Source organism: Lagopus leucura, unplaced genomic scaffold, assembly GCF_019238085.1.
Source record: "Lagopus leucura isolate 7727_CA_CO unplaced genomic scaffold, USGS_WTPT01 Super-Scaffold_73, whole genome shotgun sequence".
Classification (NCBI taxonomy): domain Eukaryota; kingdom Metazoa; phylum Chordata; class Aves; order Galliformes; family Phasianidae; genus Lagopus; species Lagopus leucura.
The window spans coordinates 66,292,218-66,314,884 of NW_024962252.1; the positions used below are offsets into that span (position 1 = coordinate 66,292,218).

Genomic DNA, 22,667 nt, shown 5'->3' on the forward strand with positions numbered 1-22,667 from the left:
TTTCCCTAAAGCTTTAACCCTGTAAAGTCATTCAATTAATATGGCATGTGAGAAATGCTCAGTCTTTATAACTTGACAGGAGAGATTTGTTTCCATGCATGGCACTTGCATTTCTGCTTACATAGCAAGGCCTTGGTTCACTTTTTGGTTTACTAACAGAATAAACTAACATGGGATAGAGCACGTTCACTGAAGGCGTATATTCACTTGGGTAGCAAACTGTGGGAGTATGAGGGCTAACAAAATGACATATTTATGTATTTAGTGATTTCATATTGATGAGTGAGGTTTTTATGATGATTTATGTCTGTTACAGAGTTACAGTTTGACAATTGGAACCACATCTAGAGCTTGGGAAGCACACTTTGTTGTAGTAAGTTCTTATTCAAAAGTTATGGCTTGCTATTAGTAGTTATACCCTAGTCATTTGTCTTACTGGGAGGGGCAGAGAAATAAGAAGTTCTGAGAGTTGAAATTGGTTTGCAGCGGCACTGTATACGTTTAAATAAAATAATCAGTTGAAGAAAATGCTTATGTTCCTTACAGATTTTCTACCTGGATCCCATTTTCTGTGACTAAGGAATAGTAAGTCATTAAATGAAATAAATAAAGCAGGTTGGTATAACAGGTTGTTAAGGGCTATTTCATTAGCAAAAGGGCAGAAGAAAGTATTACAGTACAAATTTATTTTTTGGCCAGATGCCTAAAAATAAATGCTGTTTCAAAAAGTCTGCTTCAAATAAAGACATGGCTGTATTACCTATTATTAAAATTCTACTACATTCATAAGGCAAATTAATTGATTTTAATGTTTAGCAGAATAATGCATTCTGTGTAGATTAAACATTTTATGTACCAATTTGCTTACCCAAAACTTCCAAGGTGAGACTATATGGCTGTATGTATGTTTCTTTAAATCTGTTTCTCTTCTCACTGATGTTCAACATCTTTACCAATGACCTGGATAAAGGTTAGAATGGACTGTCAGGAAATTTACTGATGATATGAAGGTGGGAGGAGTGGCTGATACTCCAGGAGGCTGTGCTGCTGTTCAGTGAGACCTGGACAGGCTGGAGTGTTGGGCAGAAGGGAACCTGATGTGGTTCGTCAAGGGCAAGTGTGAAGTTCTGCACCTGGGGAGGAATAACCACGTGCATCAGTACAGGTTAGGGGCTGATCTGCTGGAAAGGAGGACAACAGGTTGGCTGTAAGCCAGCTGTGTGCCCTTGTGGCCAAGAAGGTCACTGGTATCTTGAGGGGGTTAATAGTTCTCCTCTGCTCTGCCATGTTGAAGCCATGAGTACTGTATCCAGTTCTGGGCTCCTCAGTTGAAAAAAAATACAGAAAATTTCTGGAGAGAGACCAGAGGAGAGCCACAAAAATGATGAGGGGCCTGGAGCATCTTCTTTACAAGGAAGTGATGGGAGACCCGGAACTGTTCAGCCTGGAGAAAGCTAAGAAGGGATTTTGTCAGTACTTATAAATATTTAATGGATGGGAGCCAAGTGGATTGGGCCACTCTCAGTGGTTCCCAGAGACAAAACAAGGGGCATTTGGCACAAGCTGAAACATAGCTGTGTACAAACATGAGGAAACATACAAACATTTGAGGGGTACAGAGAACTGGATCAAGCTTCCCAGAGAGACTGTGGACTCTCTTTCTCTGGAGGTATTCAGAACCCATCTGTATGCTTTACTGTGCAATCTACTGTAGGCAACCTGCTGTAGTTATTTCTGAGCTTATTTCTGAGGTCCCTTCCAACCCCAATGGTTCTGTGATCCTGTGATGTCAAATTTCTTCTAGATTTAATCAGAGCATTATCACAAGCAAGTACAATTGTGTACTGATGGAATAAATGGCTCTTAATCCTTTTCTGTGCTCTTTAGTTGCAGTTTTAAACACAATTATATTTATCTTATTTATGTAACAGAAGTGTGTGACCTAGTTTTTCTACAGTTAGTTTTACGGTGTGTATGCCATGCTAACTATCCTTTGAATTATTCACAGCTAAATTTTGGTAAACTGTTCCAACTTTGCCATGCAGACAGTCTTGTCCAATTCAACAAAGGTAGTAATCTGTCATTTTCCTCTTAGAGAAGAGAGCTAGACGTCTCTTACTTTGCAAATCTTCCTGAAATCTTTATTAATAACCTAAATATTATTCTTGCAGAATAGTGTCTTTTAATTAGTGTTAGCAATGCACTTTTACTGTGTGCAGCATAATTTTTATTATGTCATTTGTGGAACACGAAGTCAGCTCAAATTTGGATTTGAGATTATGTATACTGTTTAATTTGTTAAGTAAGTCATATATGCTATGGTGGAGTACTGATTTTAGGTGCTTAATACATCTAAAATGCTTTCCTTATCCACATTTTTTATTCTTCCAGCCTCATATTGTTCTTTAGAACTTCTTTTTCTTCAATTTTTTTTAATTAAAAAAGAAATTTTTTTTTTTCCTGGTCTGTATTATAAGATTGTAGACCTATCTTGTCTTGAAGCTTTTACTTTTAGGTGAGTACAGTTTTTGATGAAGCAAGTTTCAACTACTCTTGAAAGTAGGCAATAATTTTGAAATTATCTGGTAATACTCATTTTCCATCATGCTCCCTGCTTGAAATGGGATGTGAGTTGTATACATTTGTTGAATTTTCCATAATTAAAACTGAATCTTATGTGCACATTTGTGTATGTTGTGTCTACCTGTTGTTTTCCTGTTGTCTAGAGGTTTCTCTGTTACTGGAAGCTGAGTATTTCAAATGACATTTATGATATGTTCTCATTGTTATGTTTAATAATAAATCTAATTATTAAAATTAATCATCTAAAATATTGAGTAACATTTCTATTTTTATCTTACTTAAGCAATGAAGTTAACTTGAAACAGACTAAAAAGAAGAAAATAATGGATAGTGATATTTGCTTGAAAGTACACATTATTTTTATCATCCGTATATCTTACTGCTAATTTATGATTGTTCTTGATCATATATATAACATCTTTATTTGCCTAAACTATGCTATATTTGGCATCTAAACAAATTTTTAATCCTTAAATTGTTAAAAAATCACACCTCTCTTTATGAAGGGGAATGAACAATACACACCAGTGTCTTGTCTTGTAAAAGATACTGCTGAGAAAAATTGAGTGTTTGTAAACAAATTCTTCTTTTTTTTTTTTTTTTTTTTTTTTTTACATTTGGACTTAGTGTTCTGTTAAGTAGAATAAGTGCTTCTACTGAAGATTTTTATGTCCTGAAAAGATCAGATTACTGTAATAAACTCAGGGTAGTTTATATAGTTAATAATGTTTTTTTTTTTTCACATTTTTTTCTCTTGCTATGGATAAAGAATTATTTTGAAAAACTTAAGTTTTTAACACTTACTATAGAAGATATGGAAATTATTTTTATGCCTTGATTAATATTTGTCATCTGAGATTCTTGTGACTTTTTTTTCTCTTTGTAATTCTCTTTCTTTTCTTTGTGCAAGCAGTAGAGATACTTTATCCTGTGAAATTGTTCTTTCTTTTTTCCTCAAGGCAGAAAGCTACCTCTATTCTGTAATTAGTGCTTCTCGGTAAGGGGTAGTGCAGTGAAAAATCTTAAATATATTTTCTATAACTGGGAACATTTTGCTGAAAGCTGTAGTGGTATTTGGGCCTGAAAACAAAAAAGAATTACAGTGGACATGGATGCTTATAATTTGGAAAATAGCCCAGAACACCTATTTCTTCCACTCCTTATGAGGTGAGGGAAAATGTTGAAAAAGAGATCTTTGTCACTGCTCTTCTGCTTGCAAGACAGAAAACAGAGATGAAAATCAGGCTATGTAGGTTTCGTGCTGACTTTGGGAAGAAATTCATTCTCTGTTGACTTCTTATTGCAATAGTGTGTACTTTCTCAGCAGTGAGAAAAACCTGCCATTAAATGTTTTGGTCTTTGGAAGGCAATTCTCATTGTATGTGACAATTTTCTTGTCTGTTTCAGCTGGAAATTTGAACAATTTACTGCACTGGTAACAGAAGATTCTAGTTTCATAGTCCTGATAGCCAAGGAATAGCTTTTTCACTGGATGTATAAGAGAATTAAAATGAGAAACTGTAGGGCAGTCAATGACATTCTCAAGGTTTTGACTATGTAATTTTTGTTACTAATAAATTCTTTTAACATCCGTAGTGGAAATGCTAAGTCACAGCCTGAAGCAGTGATTGAGCACCTGGTGGGAAGGCAGAGCCAACCCAGGGAGCTCAGCTGCGTGCAATTTACCTGAGTGACTAGAAGGGGTGGAGCCAGGATCCACCTGGCTCCTCATTTAAGGACTGGCAGTGGAGACAAGGGTATCTTGCTGGAGATTCCTGTGTGCCTGAGGTGTTCTGAAGGTAGGCAGATGGCTTTATTTCTGTGCTCACAGCTGTTACATTTGAGCAAATTTTTGCTTTCTGCAGCCTGTGACCTTGCTGCTGTGCTGTTATTGCTGTACTTTCTGTTGTAACATCCTTTCTAGCTGTGATTACAGTTAGCTCTTGCAGTTGTTAGCATGGTATATGTTCAGATTTAGTTGTTTGTGCTGAGGGTGGGATTTCTGTATGCTGTGTTCACAGAATACTTAGTGAGCAGTGGCAAAGAATGCAAAAAGCATTATGTTGTGTTCAGGCTGTTGTTGTGGAACCTTAATGATTGCAGACAGGGATTTTTTTTTTTTTTTTGGCTGAAACGTGCACAAAATTCACTATCATCATTTCAAGTGTAGTCCCACTTAAGGGCAGAGATGTGTCAATTGGAAGTGTCGCTGTAATTGAAGCATTGCAATGTGATGCTCATGAACTGACTGGAGATTGAAAAAGGCTGCTGTTACAAGATTTGGAGATTATCCAGGGAGCAAACAGAATGTTATTAAAGATTAGCTGATAGAAGTAACTTTCTCACCTGATTCATCGTCATAATGTCTGTGTACAGCTTTCAGCGCAGAATTCTTCTCTCCAGACTTGTTTTAAAATGAGGACTTTTTCTGTAGATAAGGGGTTATTTTTAGTTTGTATGATATATATATTTTTAAACATGTTAAGCTACTAGATTTGCTTAAGGGAACTATCGAACTGCTAAACTTCTTGAAAGGCTTTCATGAACTGTGTTTTTTTTTTTTTCTTAAAATTTTCTTCCTCTCCAGACTTAGGGCATTAGAAATTCTGTTGCATTGTTCTGGTACATTTCAGTGCATTAGCTACACAGCTCAGCTGGCAAGGTTTTGTTGTTGGCAACGAGGCTATCCAGAGGAGATGAATCATCCAATTTTATATTCTTGGACCTTGTAAGATCAAGAATGAAAAAGTGTGTGTGTACATATCTGTTTTTCCCTTGAAGACAATTATAGAACCTCAGAAATGCTTTACAACTATTCCTATTTCATATGAATATACATTTACATTTTTTTATTTTTATTTGTGTATTTTTACTTTTAAGCAGTATGTGTTCTGATATTTGTTATTCTTAGTTAACAAATACATCAAGAGGATTCAGCACATTGTCAAAAGTGTCTTTGTGGCCAATAGCTCTGGTTTTGTTGGACTCCTGGTTGTGTGTATGAGTACAGGTAGAAGTACGTGAATGTCTTTTTTTCCTCAGTGTTTTCCTGTGTTTAATGTCTATTGAAATAATTTAAATAATTAGGAGAGGTTCCAGAATGGATCTGACCTCTATACAGACTGGTGCTTCTTTGATGCCCTTTAATCTGGTAAGAGTTAAAATCGATATATACATATGGGAAAATTTAGTGTTCTATGTAACATCTGTATTTCAACATTAAAACATACATGTTTTCTTCCTTAATCTGTGGTCTTGAAATGAAGTGGTGAAAGAATATATGAATTTCGAGACAGACTATGAAGGAAAAGAATTACTGTATGTTTTTTGAAGAACTGAACAATATCTTCCTAGGTATGACAAAGGAGATGAATGGAAATCGTTGCTACTGAGACAAAACCTGAAAAACTGCAATGTGTAGTCAGTTATCAGAGGAAAGATTACAGCTGTTAGTTGCAAGAGGAACCAGGGGGCAAAATCTATTAATATTCTTATTGATTGTTTTACGTAGTGCCCAGAGGGCTCAGCAGAGGCTAGGGGGGCCCCTCTATGCCACTGTGCATGCACAGTGAGTATCAGTTCCTGCCTGAAAATAACGACTCAAATAGGCCAGATGGAGAAACACTGAGGTGAGATTAAGGGGCAAAGAACTGAAGTAATGGGTCTAGAGACACAGAGAGGGTTTGTTCTGGACTCTTCAGACTAATTATGATTTAAGATATAGGAACTTAGAGAACTGTGCCATTGAAGATGAGTACATAACGTGGATATGATGTGAGAAGATATATGATTTCAGTGCATAGATTCAAAGCCTAGGGACAGAAGGCAGGATGCAAAAAGGTGATTTTTTTTTTTTTTTTTTTTTTACAACTTATTGGGGGATATTTTATAAAATAAAAAAAAAATAAAAAAAAAAAAAAAAAAGTTGTCTAACTGGAAGTTCCAAATGGTGAACACATGGCTGATTTGAAACCTATGAAGAAATCAAAATTACAACTGAATAAATATAGGAATCCTCTGAGAATGTTTCCAAGGAGATATGAGTTGTCTTTGCAGGTAACTTTCAATTATAATGTTGTTTCTTCTGTGTGACTATAAAAGGCATTTTTTCATGTTTATTGATTTATGTTGTCATTCTGTATTAAAAATGTACTAACATAACATGGGTGGTCAGTAGGAATTCTATCTGTGCTTGAAAAGTAGGATTATTTAACTGTTATGTCTCTGCAACTCTATTCTGTAGTTAGGTTCTGGTTAAGGAGTCGAAGCACGCTGAAATTTGTTAAGATGGAATATAGTCATCCTTAGTTATGAAAACTTACCCAATGAAAAAGAACAGTATTCCATGCCATCATAATTTAAGCTCCTAATTGCACTGTAGAAGCAAAAACCTAAGTTACTGTAGTTAGCTGCTGTACTCCCACCCTGAGTTTTGATATATAGTAGATATTGTAGGATTTCTTAGTTAAAATATTTTAATGGGGATAATTCATTCTTAGAATCTGTTTATTCTGTTAGGAATTTGTATCCTGGGGAAAGAGTGGGAAATGATTTTATGATTTATTTATTTATTTTTTTTTTGAATAGCAGAAAACAAAAGAGCAATGGGGATATTTTTTGTAAAGCAGTGTTTGTAACTTGAAATTAGAGTAGGAAAAGCACTTGATGGTTTAATATAATGGAACTTGTTACTTCTGCATGCTACTTTTTAGTATTTTTTTGCACTGATTAGGATTTTCCACTTTTGAATACAGTGAAATTGTACTTTTATAGCTATATATACCGTCTTCCAAATTAACTTAGTATGCAGATGGCATGTCAGGTGTTAATGGGATGGAAGAAAAATAGAAAAATGAAAGATTATTTAATAGTCTCAGTTCATACTGGGACATAACCATTGCTGGCATTTTCCCTGGATTTAATGACTCACCTGAAATATGAATGCATATCTGTACTGGTGAACACAAAAGGCAAATAGAAGCAAAGATAAGCATCCTGTAATGCACTGCTTCTAAAATAAGAAGAAATACCATATGAAGTTAGAATTTGAAGATTTAAGCAAAATAGGGATGTCACTCAGCATGAAGTACCAACTGTTTCCAGCTTATTTAGTATGCAAGAACATACTTAGGGATGACTCACAGCTAAAATGCCTTACATAAGATTACCCAAGTATTTAGTTCACTTCAGGTGATGGAAAGATACCATAAAAATAATAATAAAATCTTGTATCTGGATGCTTTCCTTGATTTATACAGTGTTGTGTTTGTCAGACCCTCTATTATGTTCAGAATATATGCTTTTATCCTCTCTATGGATTTAAATCATACAAATAATGACTTAAAAAGAATAGTTAAAAAGTTATGTGAGAATGTAATTTTGTTTATGATTTAATGTCACAAGTTCACCTAGCCTGGGAATTAAAAATAGCAGGCTGGAGCAGTGTTGCCTTAAAAGAAAAGCTGTTCTATGACTTCAACTCTTGCTAACTCTGTTTATTTTCTACTGCACCCTGCATCAGTGGTCTAGTGAAGTAAGCTAGACTTTTATCTTTCATTGCAGAGCTTTTATATGTTGTACCGATTTATTTATTATAGATTAGATAAAAATAATGGAAGTAATAACGAAGACCAGGGATCCATTTAACTCAGTACAGTATCTCCACTAGTGTTCAATAACAGATAATGAGGAAAAAGAGCAAAAGTGCACTTTGTCCCTGCTATGTGCTGTCAGCCTGTAGTGGTTTGTGACCTCAGCAATTAGACTCAGGAGCGGTGACAATGAAATTGGTAGCAATATGAGCTCTGCAGCTGAAGTGGATAGTGCATGAAGAAGCATTGCTCTTTGTTTTGTAACTACTATGTACAGCTATTTTGAAGCTACAGTGCTCAACAACCGATGATCCCCAGTTGTGGGATGGGAAAAGGCAGTGAATCATGACTGAAAATATTACTGCATATGTTTGTAACTGCTGTACTAATTTTTGTTTCACAGGCTTATGCAAAAGGTGCAGTATTTAAAGACAAAATCAGAAGTTTTCAATTTTAAAAAGCAAAAGCTCCCTTTTTTTTTTTATGTTACACAGCTGTAAAAGTGACATTTTTTGGAAAAAAAAAAAAAAAAAATCCGTCCTTATTTGTGTATATTTCTTCCACAGTTTTGCATTTCCCATCTACCTTTCCCCTGATTCTTGGTCTGCCCTTCTGTGAATGAATTTACATTTGCAGATTTCCTGGCTTTTATAATCAGAGATCCAAAACATCAAAATCTGCATTTGACCTGCGTTCTGGAGGCTGCCTGACCCTTTGAGAACTAACAGCCCACTTCATCTCTAGCTGTGGTTGTTAAGAATGTTTGGGGCATTAGAAATGCTGTCAAGCACACTCATGATTTTCACCTGAAAGGAAATCATTGCTACTTGCTTATTGTGTTTTCATGTTTATATCTTTTTTTGTCATGGTTTTGGTGCTAAGCATTTTGATCTTGGCATCTCAGCACGTGTTCATGTGTTTGGGCTGAGTGTGGTGAAGTCCACAGAAATATTGCTGTGAAGGGCACAGAGAGAGTAACTGCAGCCTTGCCCATCTGGCTGCTGCTGCTGAGGAGTGAAGTCCAGCATCTATTGTGACAGGATGTGCTGGAGAGAATGTTTGGGGTAGGGGTGAAGAGCCTTGAGGAAAAGGATACAAAACCAGGTGCTGTTTATTTCTTTTAAGGCTCTGCTTTCTGACCTTCCGTTTGCCACTTCTTAATGTTGCTGCTTCTGTATATTTGAGAGCCTGGTGGGGCTGTACTGTGACCAAAGAAACAGAGAGTTGTGGTGGGCAGCTTTCCTGGTGGAAAGTCTGGGAAGATAATGGCAACTGATCAGAAAATTATGGACAAGTCTGCAGCCTGGTGGGCATCTAAAGATGAATGTACTTTCGTGTTGGCATAGGCTGGCTATTCTTCAGAGAAGTAGAATCCCCTGACATCTCTGCTGTGAGAAATGGCAGGAGGTTCAACTCCTGGCCTTAGTGCATGTGTAGATGAGCAGAGCAAATGGGGAGTAGGCAACAGTTATGCAGTGCAGTGAGGGGATGGGTGACTGTGGCACATTGTGGCTAATTCTCACTCTTTAAGACAGAGGGCAAACTTACGATCTAAATGTTTTATGAGTAAGGCAGTAGAATTTCTTCTTCTTCTTCCTACTTTTTTTTTCCCCTTCAGTAATTGTGCTTAGCAATTACTGACGCCTTTTCTGTGAGCTCTGGAAAGTATCAACTAGTAAGTGCCAGTGTTCAAATATTAAGCTTTAGAGGTAGAAAATACTTATTCCAATAATTGCAATTTGGAAACAATTAGAGCAGTATGGGTATTTTCAATTTGATTTTCATTGTAAATAGCAAGTTGAACTGCAAGTGGATTTTATTTAGCTGTGAAAGACTGCTGGATTGGTTAATATTAAAAGTGGGTTACTGGCTTGAAATTGACAGTAATAGGAAATAAGAATTCCAATAAAAACAAACAAAAATTAATATTGCTAATTCTCCATATGCTTAAAATTAATTATGGTAACAAGCTTTCTGCCTCTCAGACAAGTAGTCAAAGGCAGGTTCTTCCTGAAGCTCCCAGTCTGAAGTGGGGAAGATGCTGAGGTGAAGGGGTTTTCCTCAAGCAGCAACCAAACCAGTGTTGTACCTCTATCCCTCTCTTTCCAAACCAGGCAGCAGGCATGGTTTGTAACACCCCCTGCAAAGATTTAGAGAAAAGAGAAAACAGCTGTTTTTGTGCACTGCATGTGACAACATCTGAAAGTAGGAGGATGCACTGCATGGAAACCCAGCAGCAAACATCTTTCGGCTTCTGGTGTTCTGAAATGGAGGTCACTAATGCCTGGTTTTCAGTGGTAGCAATTAATGCTTTTAGATCCTTAGGGACAGAATTAAAAAATGCATAGCAAGTTAAAAAAATACCTTATTCTTTACTGAAATTAGCAGTAAGTTTGGGTTCTTTCTGGTTGTGAATTAAATAAAGATGTTTCTAATGTTTGGCAATATATCCTTTTTCTTGTAGAAGATTTAAGATTAAATTATCCTACAGCAACTCTAGTCCATTCATTAAAAACAGTATCTACTGACCAGTACAAAACTTTTCTTTTGTTGTTAGAAATTTAAGTACAAGGAAAAGCAATCATAATTTTTAATGATTAAAAGTGTGTGTGTGTATGTGTGCGTGTGGTGGGGAGGGGGGTAAGGGGAAGATGAATTTTTGCCTTGATGTAGGAATTATGATTTTTGAGCTTCTGAGTTTTAAAAATGAGCAAATAAATATGGACTAAGATGATAATTCCTTACTATGTGGCTTTTTTTTTTTTTTTTTGAGCCACTGGGCAGCATGTTTGTTTTAAGTGGAACAACGTATGTATCCCTGAGGGATAACAAGTACCCTTTTTCTGGATGTACTCTTTGTGTCCTCAGACTAATAGGGACAATGATGCGTTTACATTACTGCTCCATTTAAAGAATAACTGAAGATAAGAAATAAATACTTCATTCCCAAATGGTGTCTGCAATATTTAGAGGCTTGGCTGGGTTTCAAGAGGGTAGGCATGAATTCAGTATGAAAGTGCTGCTGTTTCTGTGGAAAGAATAAGCTGTGTCATTTGATCAGAGACAAAATGGCTATTGAGCAATGGGGATTTCGAGGAAATAGCATTTAATAGCGAAGAAAAAAGGCAATATGTGGGTTGTCATTAACTCTATCTGCTTGTGTAGAATTGTCACTGGTTGCTCTGTTCTGCTGTTCGTGTACTTCCCTACTAGTTTCTCTAATGGAAACACCTCCCTTTGCATTCAGGGCCCCTTGTGTAATTTATTTATTTAATTTTCTTTGAAGAAGCCAAAAAAGGTATTGATTTTTTTTTTTTTTTTTTTTTTTTGTCCTTTTTGGTCTGATGGGAAGATTGTTCAATGAACAACCAGTGGGAAGTCGTGCCTCGATACAAATGTAATCTTCAACGATCTTTTTCTGGTTTGATAAGGCTTGTGCTATTCGGTGTAGTTTAGCAGTTTTATTTGAAACTAGCATGATATCATAGCTCAGGCAGACTTTGACAGACCATTTTGAACTGAGCTAAGTATTAACAGATTGTTCAACCAGAGGCCTGTAAGGCTTGCCTCTTGTTAGTTAGAAGGAAACCATTCTGCACTAAGAAGGCATTTGCTGTGCTGCCTGGTCTGTGAAGAAGATACTGTAAGAACTCCCTGACAGTTAAGGCTCTCTTCTACTGAAGTGATGAAGATAGATATGTTATGCACTCCCTAAGCCATAGAATCATAGAATCACAAGGTTAGAAACAACCTGCAAGATCATCTAGTCCAACAATCCTCCCATTACCATTGCTACCACAAGCACTAAACCATATCTCATAGCTCCTCATCCAGGCACCTCTTGAACACTGCTAAGGATGGCAACTCCACCACTTCCCTGGGGCAGGCCATTCCAGTGTTTAACCACTGCGAAAAAAGTTCTTCCTTATGTCTAACCTAAAACTCCTTTGGTACAACTCATGGCCATTTCCTCTGGTCCTGTTCGTTGCCTGGGAGAAGAAGCCAAACCCCTCCTCATCACAACCTCCCTTCAGGAAGTTGTAGAGTGCAATGAGGTCTCCTCTGAGCCTCCACTTCTCCAGACTAAACAATCCCAGCTCCCTCAGCTGCTCCTCACAAGACCTGTGCTCTAGGCCTTTTACCAGTTTTGTTGCCCTTCTCTGGACATGCTCCAGAGCCTCAATGTCTTTCTTGTAGTGAGGGACCCAGAACTGAACACAATACTCAAGCTCCAGCCTCACCAGTGCTGAGTACAGGGGGATGATCACCTCCCTGCTCCTGCTGGCCACACTATTTCTAATTCAGGCAAGGATGCTTTTGGCACTCTTGGCCAGCTGGGCACACTGTTGGCTCATGTTCAGCCGAGCATCAACCAACACACTCATGTCCCTTTCCTCTTCACAGTCATCCAGCCACTCATCCCCAAGCCTATAGCACTGCATGGGCTTATTGTGGCCAAAGTGCAGGAAACTGTGCATGTTGTCTCCAAATGAGCATTTCCTGTCTTAAGTCTCACTTCTCCTGAAAATATATAATAGCACCTGTGTTTAAACAGTCTGACACATGGTAGATTTAGCTGTGGCTGCTGAGGCTTGATGAGGCCACTTTGGTCCCACTTCCTGTGTTCCCATGTTTTGAATGGTGGCTGGAGCTCACTGAGAGATCTTTGTATATGTCTGAAGTCAAATGTTCGGTGACTGGAGATATTAGTTGTGCTTGTGAATTCATTGTGCCAAATTCAGTAATGTACCTTTAAGCTAAGTCATATTTCTGAAAACCAATCTGGAACACCTCAACAGCTATGTTATGAATTAGTACTTACCCTTGACAAATATGTTCCTGTGGCTAGTTACCCTCAAGTTAAAAACGTGTATCCTTTTCCTCCTTGGCATTTTTCCCTACTTCATCCTCCAGTGCTATCTAATGACTAAAAGATAAATTGAGAGTGCATTCATAATTTAGCACAGTGTAAGTGCTTACAGTCTTTCTGTCAAAAATGACTACAGCCTAGTTCACACCTTCCCAGGTTTAATTTTCTGTGTATCCACAGCTGATTCTTTCCTGCACAGTGGTTTAAACATAGACTGTATTCAAATAGACTCAGTAATTTCCTATATCCTTTATTACTTATACATCTCGGATGCTTTTAGTAAATATTTTCTACCTTGGGATTTCATTGCAGGAATATTTTATTCTTCCTAACCACCCCTGCTTTTGATCTTCTAGTGTGTGTGGGGTTTCTTTTCTGTAGCTTTTTTATTGGATCTACTGACTTTTCAGTTTCCTTAGATAATTCAGAAATGCTTTATTTCTGATTTCATGTAGGTTTTTTTTTTTTTAAAAAATTGTTAGGTAAGGATCACTGATGCATTGTTATAATGTTTTAGAAGCTTAATTACTGACAACTGCTTTAAATGCTAATTATGTTCTGACTTTTAGTGTGAGTAATACTGTATTTCTTATTTTCTGTTTTACTTGTCTTGGATTGTTTACAGTTTTGTTTATCTGGTTAAGAATGAGTCGATTATTTTTTCAGTAGAATAATGCTTTTTTTTAAAAAAAAAAAAGTAAAAAAAAAAGTAACACACTTTTCTGTGTAAAGTATATAGATGTTTTTGTGGGTATCTGATTATTTAAACAAAGCAGTTTGGGGAAGTTAATAATAATAAAAAAAATGCATGTTTTTAAATCTTGAAACTCCATATGGAGATTTTTTTTCCTCTGTATCTTTCATGTGCTTTTGCTCTGTACTGGCACAAGCAAATCAAAATTTATTTGTACAGATCAGTGGAAGAATAGATAATCTATGATAGAAGCATGTGGCATTGATCTTAATTTCTAATATCGCAAGTAAGCTTGAATGTAGTGCAGCTTGTTATGTGATGTAGAGAGTATACGTTAATGGGAGGAAAGCACAGAGAAGGAAACTGACTGAGGTTTCAGTTCTTTGGGGCTCAAGCACTATAATTTTTATCAGTTTATCTTGCACTGCACAGTTGAGTTGCTATTAAATCTTATGGCTTAATAAATGCATTTACAATGGTGTTTGGTCTTCTGCTTTTACTTGCGTAATAGTGATCTCACATAGTTCATCTCAGTGCATAGGTATCTGGTGTGTTTTAGTAATCCTTGCTTGTGTCAGCTGGGGAGATAAATATAGCACATATCAGTGGAGGAAGTATGTATGCAATCTTAAAATGTGGAGCAACTTAAAATATAGCATCTGCACATGAACATGTACAAGTGTCATGACTTGACATATACGCATTATTACAGTACTTGGGTTTTTACTGTTAAATTAAGAGGAGGTTGGGCTTGAAATTATGGTAAAAGCATCCCTTTTCAGAAGTTGCATATGTTTTCGTGGTCATATCCCTGGGTGCACCAAGTTCGATTTATCCTTAATGCTTGAATTTCTATTATTTTCCTATGTGAACAGAGCAGATATTAATGCTCAAGAGCATAGATCTAGCAGTATTTCAAAGTCACAGGCAGTACCAATAAAAGCAAGTGAACAAATATATGCTTCTATAAAATCCTACAAGAGGTTAATTGAAATAAGAAATCCTTCATCTGTTAGTTATGTTTTACATCCAACAGCACATTCATAAACAACTTCAAATTTTCAAAAATGTTAGAAGTAGCCTGGCACCCTTTTACAGTTTCTCAATATGCTATTGGTCTTTGCCGTGCTTGGAGTGATTTGTGTCTTTTTGCTTCTTTAGTTGTCAGCAACCTTGTTCAGAGCCTTCTAGGTTACACTTAAGCCTGTGATAGTGTTTATTCCTGTCTGAGGTAACAAAGATGTGCCTCTTTCTAATAAAGAATCTTTGTTTGCTTATGTGATAAGCTAGTGTCGTCTAGCAGTATTTGCTGGAGGTTTTAGCGAAGGGTATATTTGATATAACTTCTCTCCTGGGATGACTGAAAATCTAGTCCTGTTTTTCTTAAGATAGATATTAGTTAGCTGTATTGTTAGCAGATTGATGGGTCAGATACTGACTTAAGTGAGGATGGGTTTATTTCTCCATCTATCAATAAGTATGAAATCAGGAGATTGACTTTTCCACTTTTTCCTTGGATACAAGAATGTAGGAGGCAGAAATATGAGAGTTGGTGGCATTTGGATTTGATTTCAGAACCTGACTCATTTTCAGAAAACCACTTAATATCATTATGAGGGCCACGAAGATGATCAGGGGACTGGGACACCTTCTTATAAGGACAGGCTGAGGAGAAAAAAAGGCTGCAGTGACCTCAGAGCAGACTTTCAGTACCTAAAAGGAGCCTACAATGAGGAGGAGAATCAACTCTTTGAAAGGGTTGATAACTGCAGGACAAGGGGAAATGGTTTTAAGTTGAGGGAGGGGAGATTTAGAATGGATGTCAGGGGGAAATTCTTTACAGAGAGAGAGCAGTGAGGTGCTGGAACAGGCTGCCCAGAGAGGTTGTGGATGCCCCATCCCTGGAGGTGTTCAAGGCCAGACTGAATGGGGTCCTGGGCAGCCTGGTCTAGTATTAAATAGGGAGGTTGGTGGCCCTGTACGTGGCAAGGGGGTTGGAACTTCATGATCCTTGAGGTCCCTTCCAACCCTGGCCATTCTGTGATTCTGTAGTTATGACATCATTCTCTGAAAGTCCTGTTGAAATTTGCATGGGTGCCGCTGATAACTTCAGGAGATTTGTTTCTCTTATAATAGTTAGAAATTTTCTATTTAACTAGTTGTGAGACAAAAAATAATTAACACCTAACTACTGCCTGCTTGTAAGAAAGGAAGAATGATGACTGAAGTTTTTTGTTAATTGATGACAAATCATGATCAGCAATGCTTAGCCAGGTGTTTTTCTTGTCTGTTTTCAGTTTGACTTTGACTAATTAATTGCAAAGAAGTATTTTCAAATACTTGATTTTAGGACCTGAACATATTTGGGAAACTGATATTATCAGTTGTGACTGCTGGGGAGGTGGTACAAATGTCTGTTGTATGCATTTGGCCTGTGTAGAACTTGAACACACTCTGCTTGCTGAGACATGGCAGAATTACTGGGAAATAATACTGATTTGAGCTTTCTCTGTCTCTTAACCTAGAATTTCTTAAGTTGTAGAGTTTGCCCTTACCTGTCTCAAATTTGCTATTTCAAGAAGAAAAATTCAGTGTTCCCATTCTGCGGAAGGCTGATAACACATGGACTTCCGTTCAGTTTTAAAACTGTCAGTGAATACATAAGGAAGTGTTGCATGTCTGTGAAACTTGCCTGGGAGCTGTTGTAACTTGTCTTGGAAATTCTTCTGACAGTGTTAAAATAGATCAATCCATGAATTAATTTTTAAAATCATGTGAATATATGAACAAAGCTGTAAAGTTTTTTTTTTTTTTTTTCAAATAGCTAAAATGAAAATGCATCATGGATTTGTAGTGTAAACAAGATATTTTTGATAGCAGAAGCTACGTTTGCATCTATGAAAAGAAAGTAAAATTTCTTACATAAGCAAAATCTAGTACTTTGTCATGAGGCCAACACATAGTTTGCTTGGAAAATTAAATTTATTTTTCTGAATTCCAAATATTTGGACTACATCTTCTCGGCTTCAATTTTTTCCTCTGCTTTTTGATATCAGATTGTACCAGGTTGTGTCTTATGTAGCTGTTAATTGGACATCCAAGTGCTTGATTGCTTGCTTAGAGGACTGGCCTGGAAATTTCAAAGCTGTGACCTCAGGACTCTGTGTATGTGCTTCTGGGCCATCATGAGTCTGCTCGTTGTGATGGTCCTGTTTTCCTGGGTATCTAGTGTGACTGATTTGGAAGGATACTGTGTGCTTATGTGTGTAACAGAAATCTCTATTAGATGCATTTCAAACTTGTAAATTGTTATTTAATTATGAGTATTTCAAATGTGCTGATTCTAGACATCTTGGAACTTCAAATTTTCTGGCACCTTTACCTTTGCTTAGTCATGTTTACTTTTCCCTGTTAGTAAAATGAAGACAGGAACATTTTACCTGACACTTTTCCTGTTCATCTGCATGGAATTCTCCCATGTCTATGAAGCTGTGGGTTGTTGGAGCCTGCTATCCTGTAAAGAGAGTGCTAGGCTGGGTATGAAAGTTGTCAGTGATTGGAATGGAGTGGGGTGCAATAAATGCAAGGCATTGAGGCACGTATTGAATACTGAAGGACAAACTATTGAACACTTAGTTCTGTTAACACTGTTAGAACTTCATTCTGTGGGAGGAGGAGATTGCTGCTTATAAAACTATTAAGAATTACTATGTAATTGTGTCTGTAAGACAGTTTAAAAAAAAAAAGAAAAAGGATTGCAATGATAAAAATTCCCTCAAGAAAAATCTAGAGGGAATAATCTACTGTTATGGTAATTGTGCACATATAGAGTGGTCCACTGGAGCAATTACAGCTGTTATGTACAGCTTGGCCCTCTGATGGTGATTCCTGAATAAGATCAGAAACGATTTACCCTTTATGTTTTCCTTCACTTATTTCAGTACTAGTGCACTGCTCTGGTGCTTTCCTTCCTGCTGTCCTACCTGCCGTATTTTCTAAAGAATACATAAAAAAAAAAGTTCAATTTAATTTCTTGCACAAATCAGATAAAAACTGCATAGAGTATGTAGGCTAGAATAATAAATTTGCTGGTTTATGAAACAGCAGATCTCTAGAGATGGATGCAAAACTGTCATCTGTGCCAAGTTTAGGTGTGGATCAACAGAAACGCTAGTGAACTCTTAAGTACTTGGATAGGAGTTCTTTGCGTTGCTTCCTCTGACAGTGCTTGCAGCTTTTATGTTCAGATAAATGTGTTTGGCAAAGAGAAGCTGAGTGAGATGGATTAAAGGTATAAAGCCTTCAATTCCATGATAAAACTTTTTGCCTTCCAGGTGACTGCTTAAGAAAGACTTTTTAAGGAGTAGATAATGTAGGTTTTCCATTCCCAACACTTTAGTACACCTAAGTATCTTTTCATATTCTAGCAACTTTTATGCTGAGTGACAGTTAAGTCTTAGAGGCATGGTTTCTGTATAGTTACTTTAGGTCTTTCTCCTGGGTGTGAAAAATAAATCAGTTGGACAGCTATCAAATTCAAAACCTGTTGTTTTATTTACTCTCTAACAGTGTCAGAGAGAGAAATACAGGATAATGTAGGAGAAATTATAGATTCAGTGGTTTTTTTTTTTTTTTTTTTCTTCCTCAGAGACTCTTGGCTACTTTGACTGACTCTAGTAAGAGATCTTTAGAAATTTTCTGCTTCCAGAAAGCTTGCTTTCACAGCAACTGTATATCTTCTAAATTGACTCATGGCAAGAAGTTGGTCTTAAAATCTGTCCAATCTGCCAGCTTCTCAATATTTTACAGGAAGCTCTTCCCAGGAGTGTAATATTCACCCTAGTGTGCTGGTTTAAAAGAACTCTGGTTGTCGCTGGGACATTTGCCATCTGGAATGTGGAGAGAATTACAGTCTCTAAAATGGTGACTGCTGGAAGATTTGGGCCCTCTTTATGCTAGATGATTCCTTTCAAAGAAAATTAGAAAAAAACACCTAGTAATCAGTCTTTAGAGTGTAAAAAATATATACCTTTGATAAATATATCAAAGGTAAGGATGAAATAATAATAATAATAAAGCAGAACTAAGGAAATGTTGTGAATTACCGCAAGGAAGCTACTTACAGTTAAGAGTAATGAAATGATAGAGAAATTTTAAGGGAGGAAAAACAACAAACAACAAAACAAAAAGTGAGGGGAAAAAAACCCTCATTTTTTGCAATCCACTGTGGTGTTTTGTGGAGAGAACAGAATTCTATGCTTTCTGTCAGTTTTCTCATACTCTCATGTGCTAGACTCTATGTTTACTGCCCATCTCCATTATGGGTTTGAGTCTAGCTGGCAACCCAGGCAGCAAGAGAAGAGTGGAGGAGAAAAGCTGCTGCAGGAGCTACCAGAATTCTCTGGTATTTTTTGTTTTACTTGGTTTCTGGAGGAAAAAAAATAAAAATAAAAAAAAAAAATAAGGTGATTTGGATGACTGATTGTTGTGGTTTAATCCAGCAAGCTGCTAAACACCATGCAGACTTTTGCTTGCTTTTCTCACCCTCCACATGGAAGGCGAAAAATAAAGGAGGAAAAAAACCCTCATGCTTTGAGATTTAAAAAAAAACAACCTGAACTTTATTAAGACAGAAAAAAGGGAGAAGTAACAGCGATAATAGTAATTATATTTATTTACAAAGCAACCACCTGCCAACCAATGCCCATCCAATCTCTGAGCAGTGGCTGTTGCCCCCAGCAAATTCTCCTCAGTTCTATGTTTTTGTTTTTTTTTTGTTTGTTTGTTTGTGTTGTCATATGGTATGGAATGTGCCTTTGACTAGTTCAGGTCAGCTGTCCTGATTCAATCCCCTCCCTGCTCCTTGTGCCTCCCCTCAGCCTCCTCACTAGCAGGACAATATGAGAGGCTTTCTACAGCACAGCTCAGCAACAACTAAAAGGCTGTTTTCTTCCGAAAGCCAAAATGTATCATACAGGATACTATGAAGAAAACCACTTCTGTCCCAGCTGAAACCAGGACACTGATCTCATTAAATGAGAGCTTGAATTTCATGTGTGTGGTGCTTAGAAGTAATATCCATCCAGAAATTTCCCTATCAGTTTTCCCAGAGTATGAAGGAAGTTGGGGTTCTGCTGTTATTTTTTGATATACAATTTCCAGCTTTAGAATGATCAAGAAGATGGACAGACTACTGGCATTATAACACACCCTTCTCATTGTCTCTGTATTTTTATATTGTTTACATACTGATTTTAGCTAAGTGCATTTGTTTTGTACTTACAAAAGTATCAAGAAATCAGAATATCTTAGGTGATACTATTTTCTTTGGTCTGTTCACTAAATGATGTTGATGAAGCTTATAACTTAACACTGTCAAACAAAACTTTCCAATCTTCATATTTCAGTGTCTGATATTGGAAAGGAACTTGAGTAGGTCAGTGGTTCGCTGAAGGATGTACAAAAGATGTTCTGCTTTTTCCAAATATGTGTTTTAAACATGCTTTCAATATCCATCTTGGTTTCCTGATTTAGAAAACACTTAGAATCTTACTTTATACTCAGCAGATTAAAGGTATTTAAGTCAGAATATGCTTTAACGTTTTCTTGAATTAAGGTCTGAAGAAAGTAGTGTTTTCCCCTTAAGGTCTCATTGCAAGTGCAGAAGTACAACTCTGTTAGAGTAAAAGATGCCTTAATTCTGAAGGAAAGCATCTTGCTGATTTGCAAAAAGCAAATGTTAATGGATTACATTCTTAATGACTTATGTACAACAGGGATAAAAAACAAGAAGAGAAATGCTGAAGAGATTGCAGAGTGATTATATCCAAAGTATATTGCCAGTCTCTTTCAGAACAGAATACAATGGGCAGGCTAATGAGGCTCTACTTTTTCTTAATGCAATAAGGATGTTAACCAACTAGATCTGCAAGCTTTTGTGTGAGCAGTTGATGTTTGTTCTAATGGCACTGCAGAGATAAAACAGTTAATTTCTTTTAGCTCCTGAAGTCACACAAGAGCCTAGAAAACTGTTGTGGATGCAGCTATTTTCAGTGATGCGTTGCTTCGTCCAGCCTTAGGTCTAACTAATAGCATGAAGTCACTATCTGGCTTTTATCTCTTTTCAGAAATATGTTGCTTTTTCAAATCCCTTGTAACATTATTTATGGATTGTTTAGAATTCATTTCCTTGTTTAGGTCAGGTTTCAATGAAGATAATAGCAGCCAGAGACAAGACAGCAGTAATGTCTTCATGCAACACTACTTTTGTGCAGTAAAATAATCTTATCACTTCTTAGAATGACACTGAGCATGTTAAATTATGGGCAGGCAAGTTTGAAGCAGAATACAGGGTTTTACATGTGTAAACTAAGTTGTGATTAAAATATTTAAGTCAACTGAAGCTGTAATCTGAGGCTGGTGTTTTCTGGTTAATATTTGTTGGGGAAGAGGTGGGGAATAAGTACAAAGGTGAGGAGGTACCTTTTAAATTGTTACGATTATTTCCACCCTCTCCCCTACCTCCCTGACTGGAAAATGTCCGCAACTCATTCTAAAATGTTTCATTTCTATTTCAATGGTCTCCAAAAGCAGAAGATAGCTTTCAGGTAGAGGCAAAGACTGCATCTTCAGATGATTTCCTTCAGATGCAGCTGTTTGTTGTGCTGCCCTGCAAATTCCAGTGGCACCCAACTTCAGTATCTCACTGCCACCTTTCTGGTCAGATCATAGTGTTATTAGGAAGAGTAATTAAAGTCCTCTGTCAAACCTTCATGTATCCTTACTGTCTACTTCTAGTGTGTGTCTTTGTCTGATGAGAGGTTTAGGAAGCAGATGTGATGCAGTGCTTCTGATACTATTGTGGTGTAGGCTGATCAGTCACTGATATTGCTTTGTGGTGGATGAGTAGCATGCAGATGATGGCAGGTTGGACTAATCTAAGTAACTCGGAGGCATCGGTTATCAGAGGGAATCAATAAATAGCCCTTGGGCACAGTACTGGATGCTGGGGCTGAGAACCGAGTGCCCTTTGCCAGCATGGAATGAGGTGGCTCCTCCCTGCCACTGCACTGCAGCAGCCACTACTGCTGTTATTGCTGCATGGCCAGCTAGCTTGTGTTGCTGTAGTTTGTCAGAACTGCATTTTTCCACAGGATAGAGGATTCTACAGTTCATTTTTTTTTTTTTTTTTAAAGTGGCCTGCTTTTCCATGAGCTCATTATGTCAGAGCTGCGATGTACTCTTCCTCAGACAGTCAGGATCTACAGCCTGAGCGCTGATTCTAGCTGTATAATATAATAATGTGACTAACTTATTGTTATCTGAGTGCTTTTCAGGTATCTATAGGCAAAAACAAATGCTGGTAGTTCTTTGGTTTCTTTGAGGACTTTGATGCTCAAGTTTCTACTAGTTTTCCCCTAACTAAATCACCATGTTTGATTTGTTCAGTCATTCTCCCCAGCCTACTGCCAGGAGCTATATACGATGTAGCAACTTACACACTATGTTCCCCAGCTACATTGTCACAAATGGGAAATCTTGTTTGTGGCAGTCAGAATGTGCTGGACGCTGCCTTTCATTGGATAAAATATGACAGCGTACCAGTATGTTCCATCTGAAGAATGTATTTAAAAATAGAAGGTGGTTCTAGAGAATTTCCAGGCTTCCACACAGCAGGCATGCTACAGTTTATCTCTTTTCAATAGAGGAATAGTGCCTGAGTGGTAAACTGAACTTTGCTCAAGATACTAGGGTGTTAGGATTCAGAACAACGCTGAGCCATGAGAAACACCAGGAAAAGTGATGTGTTTTTTTTTTTTTTTTTTTTTTTTTGTTTGGTGTGTTGGGGGGGGGGGTGTTTTTATATGCCGGGGGGGGGTTTTTTTTTTTTTTTTTCAAAAAGTGTACGTATGGTAAAAATGAAAAGCTA

General features: G+C 37.1%; 1 protein-coding gene across 4 annotated transcripts in view; it reads left to right on the top strand.

Annotated features, from left to right (window-relative positions):
* The window catches only part of RYR2 (ryanodine receptor 2), a 337,274-nt gene that overhangs the window by 12,101 nt on the left and 302,506 nt on the right, over positions 1 to 22,667 (top strand). For 3 of the 4 annotated variants that reach the window (XM_042888514.1, XM_042888524.1, XM_042888521.1), the window contains exon 2: positions 317 to 373. The exons of the other annotated variant lie outside the window; for it this stretch is intronic. In XM_042888514.1, the coding sequence (XP_042744448.1) occupies positions 317 to 373 (57 nt within the window). The remainder of the gene's footprint in view (positions 1 to 316; positions 374 to 22,667) is intronic. 4 annotated transcript variants of the gene reach the window in all.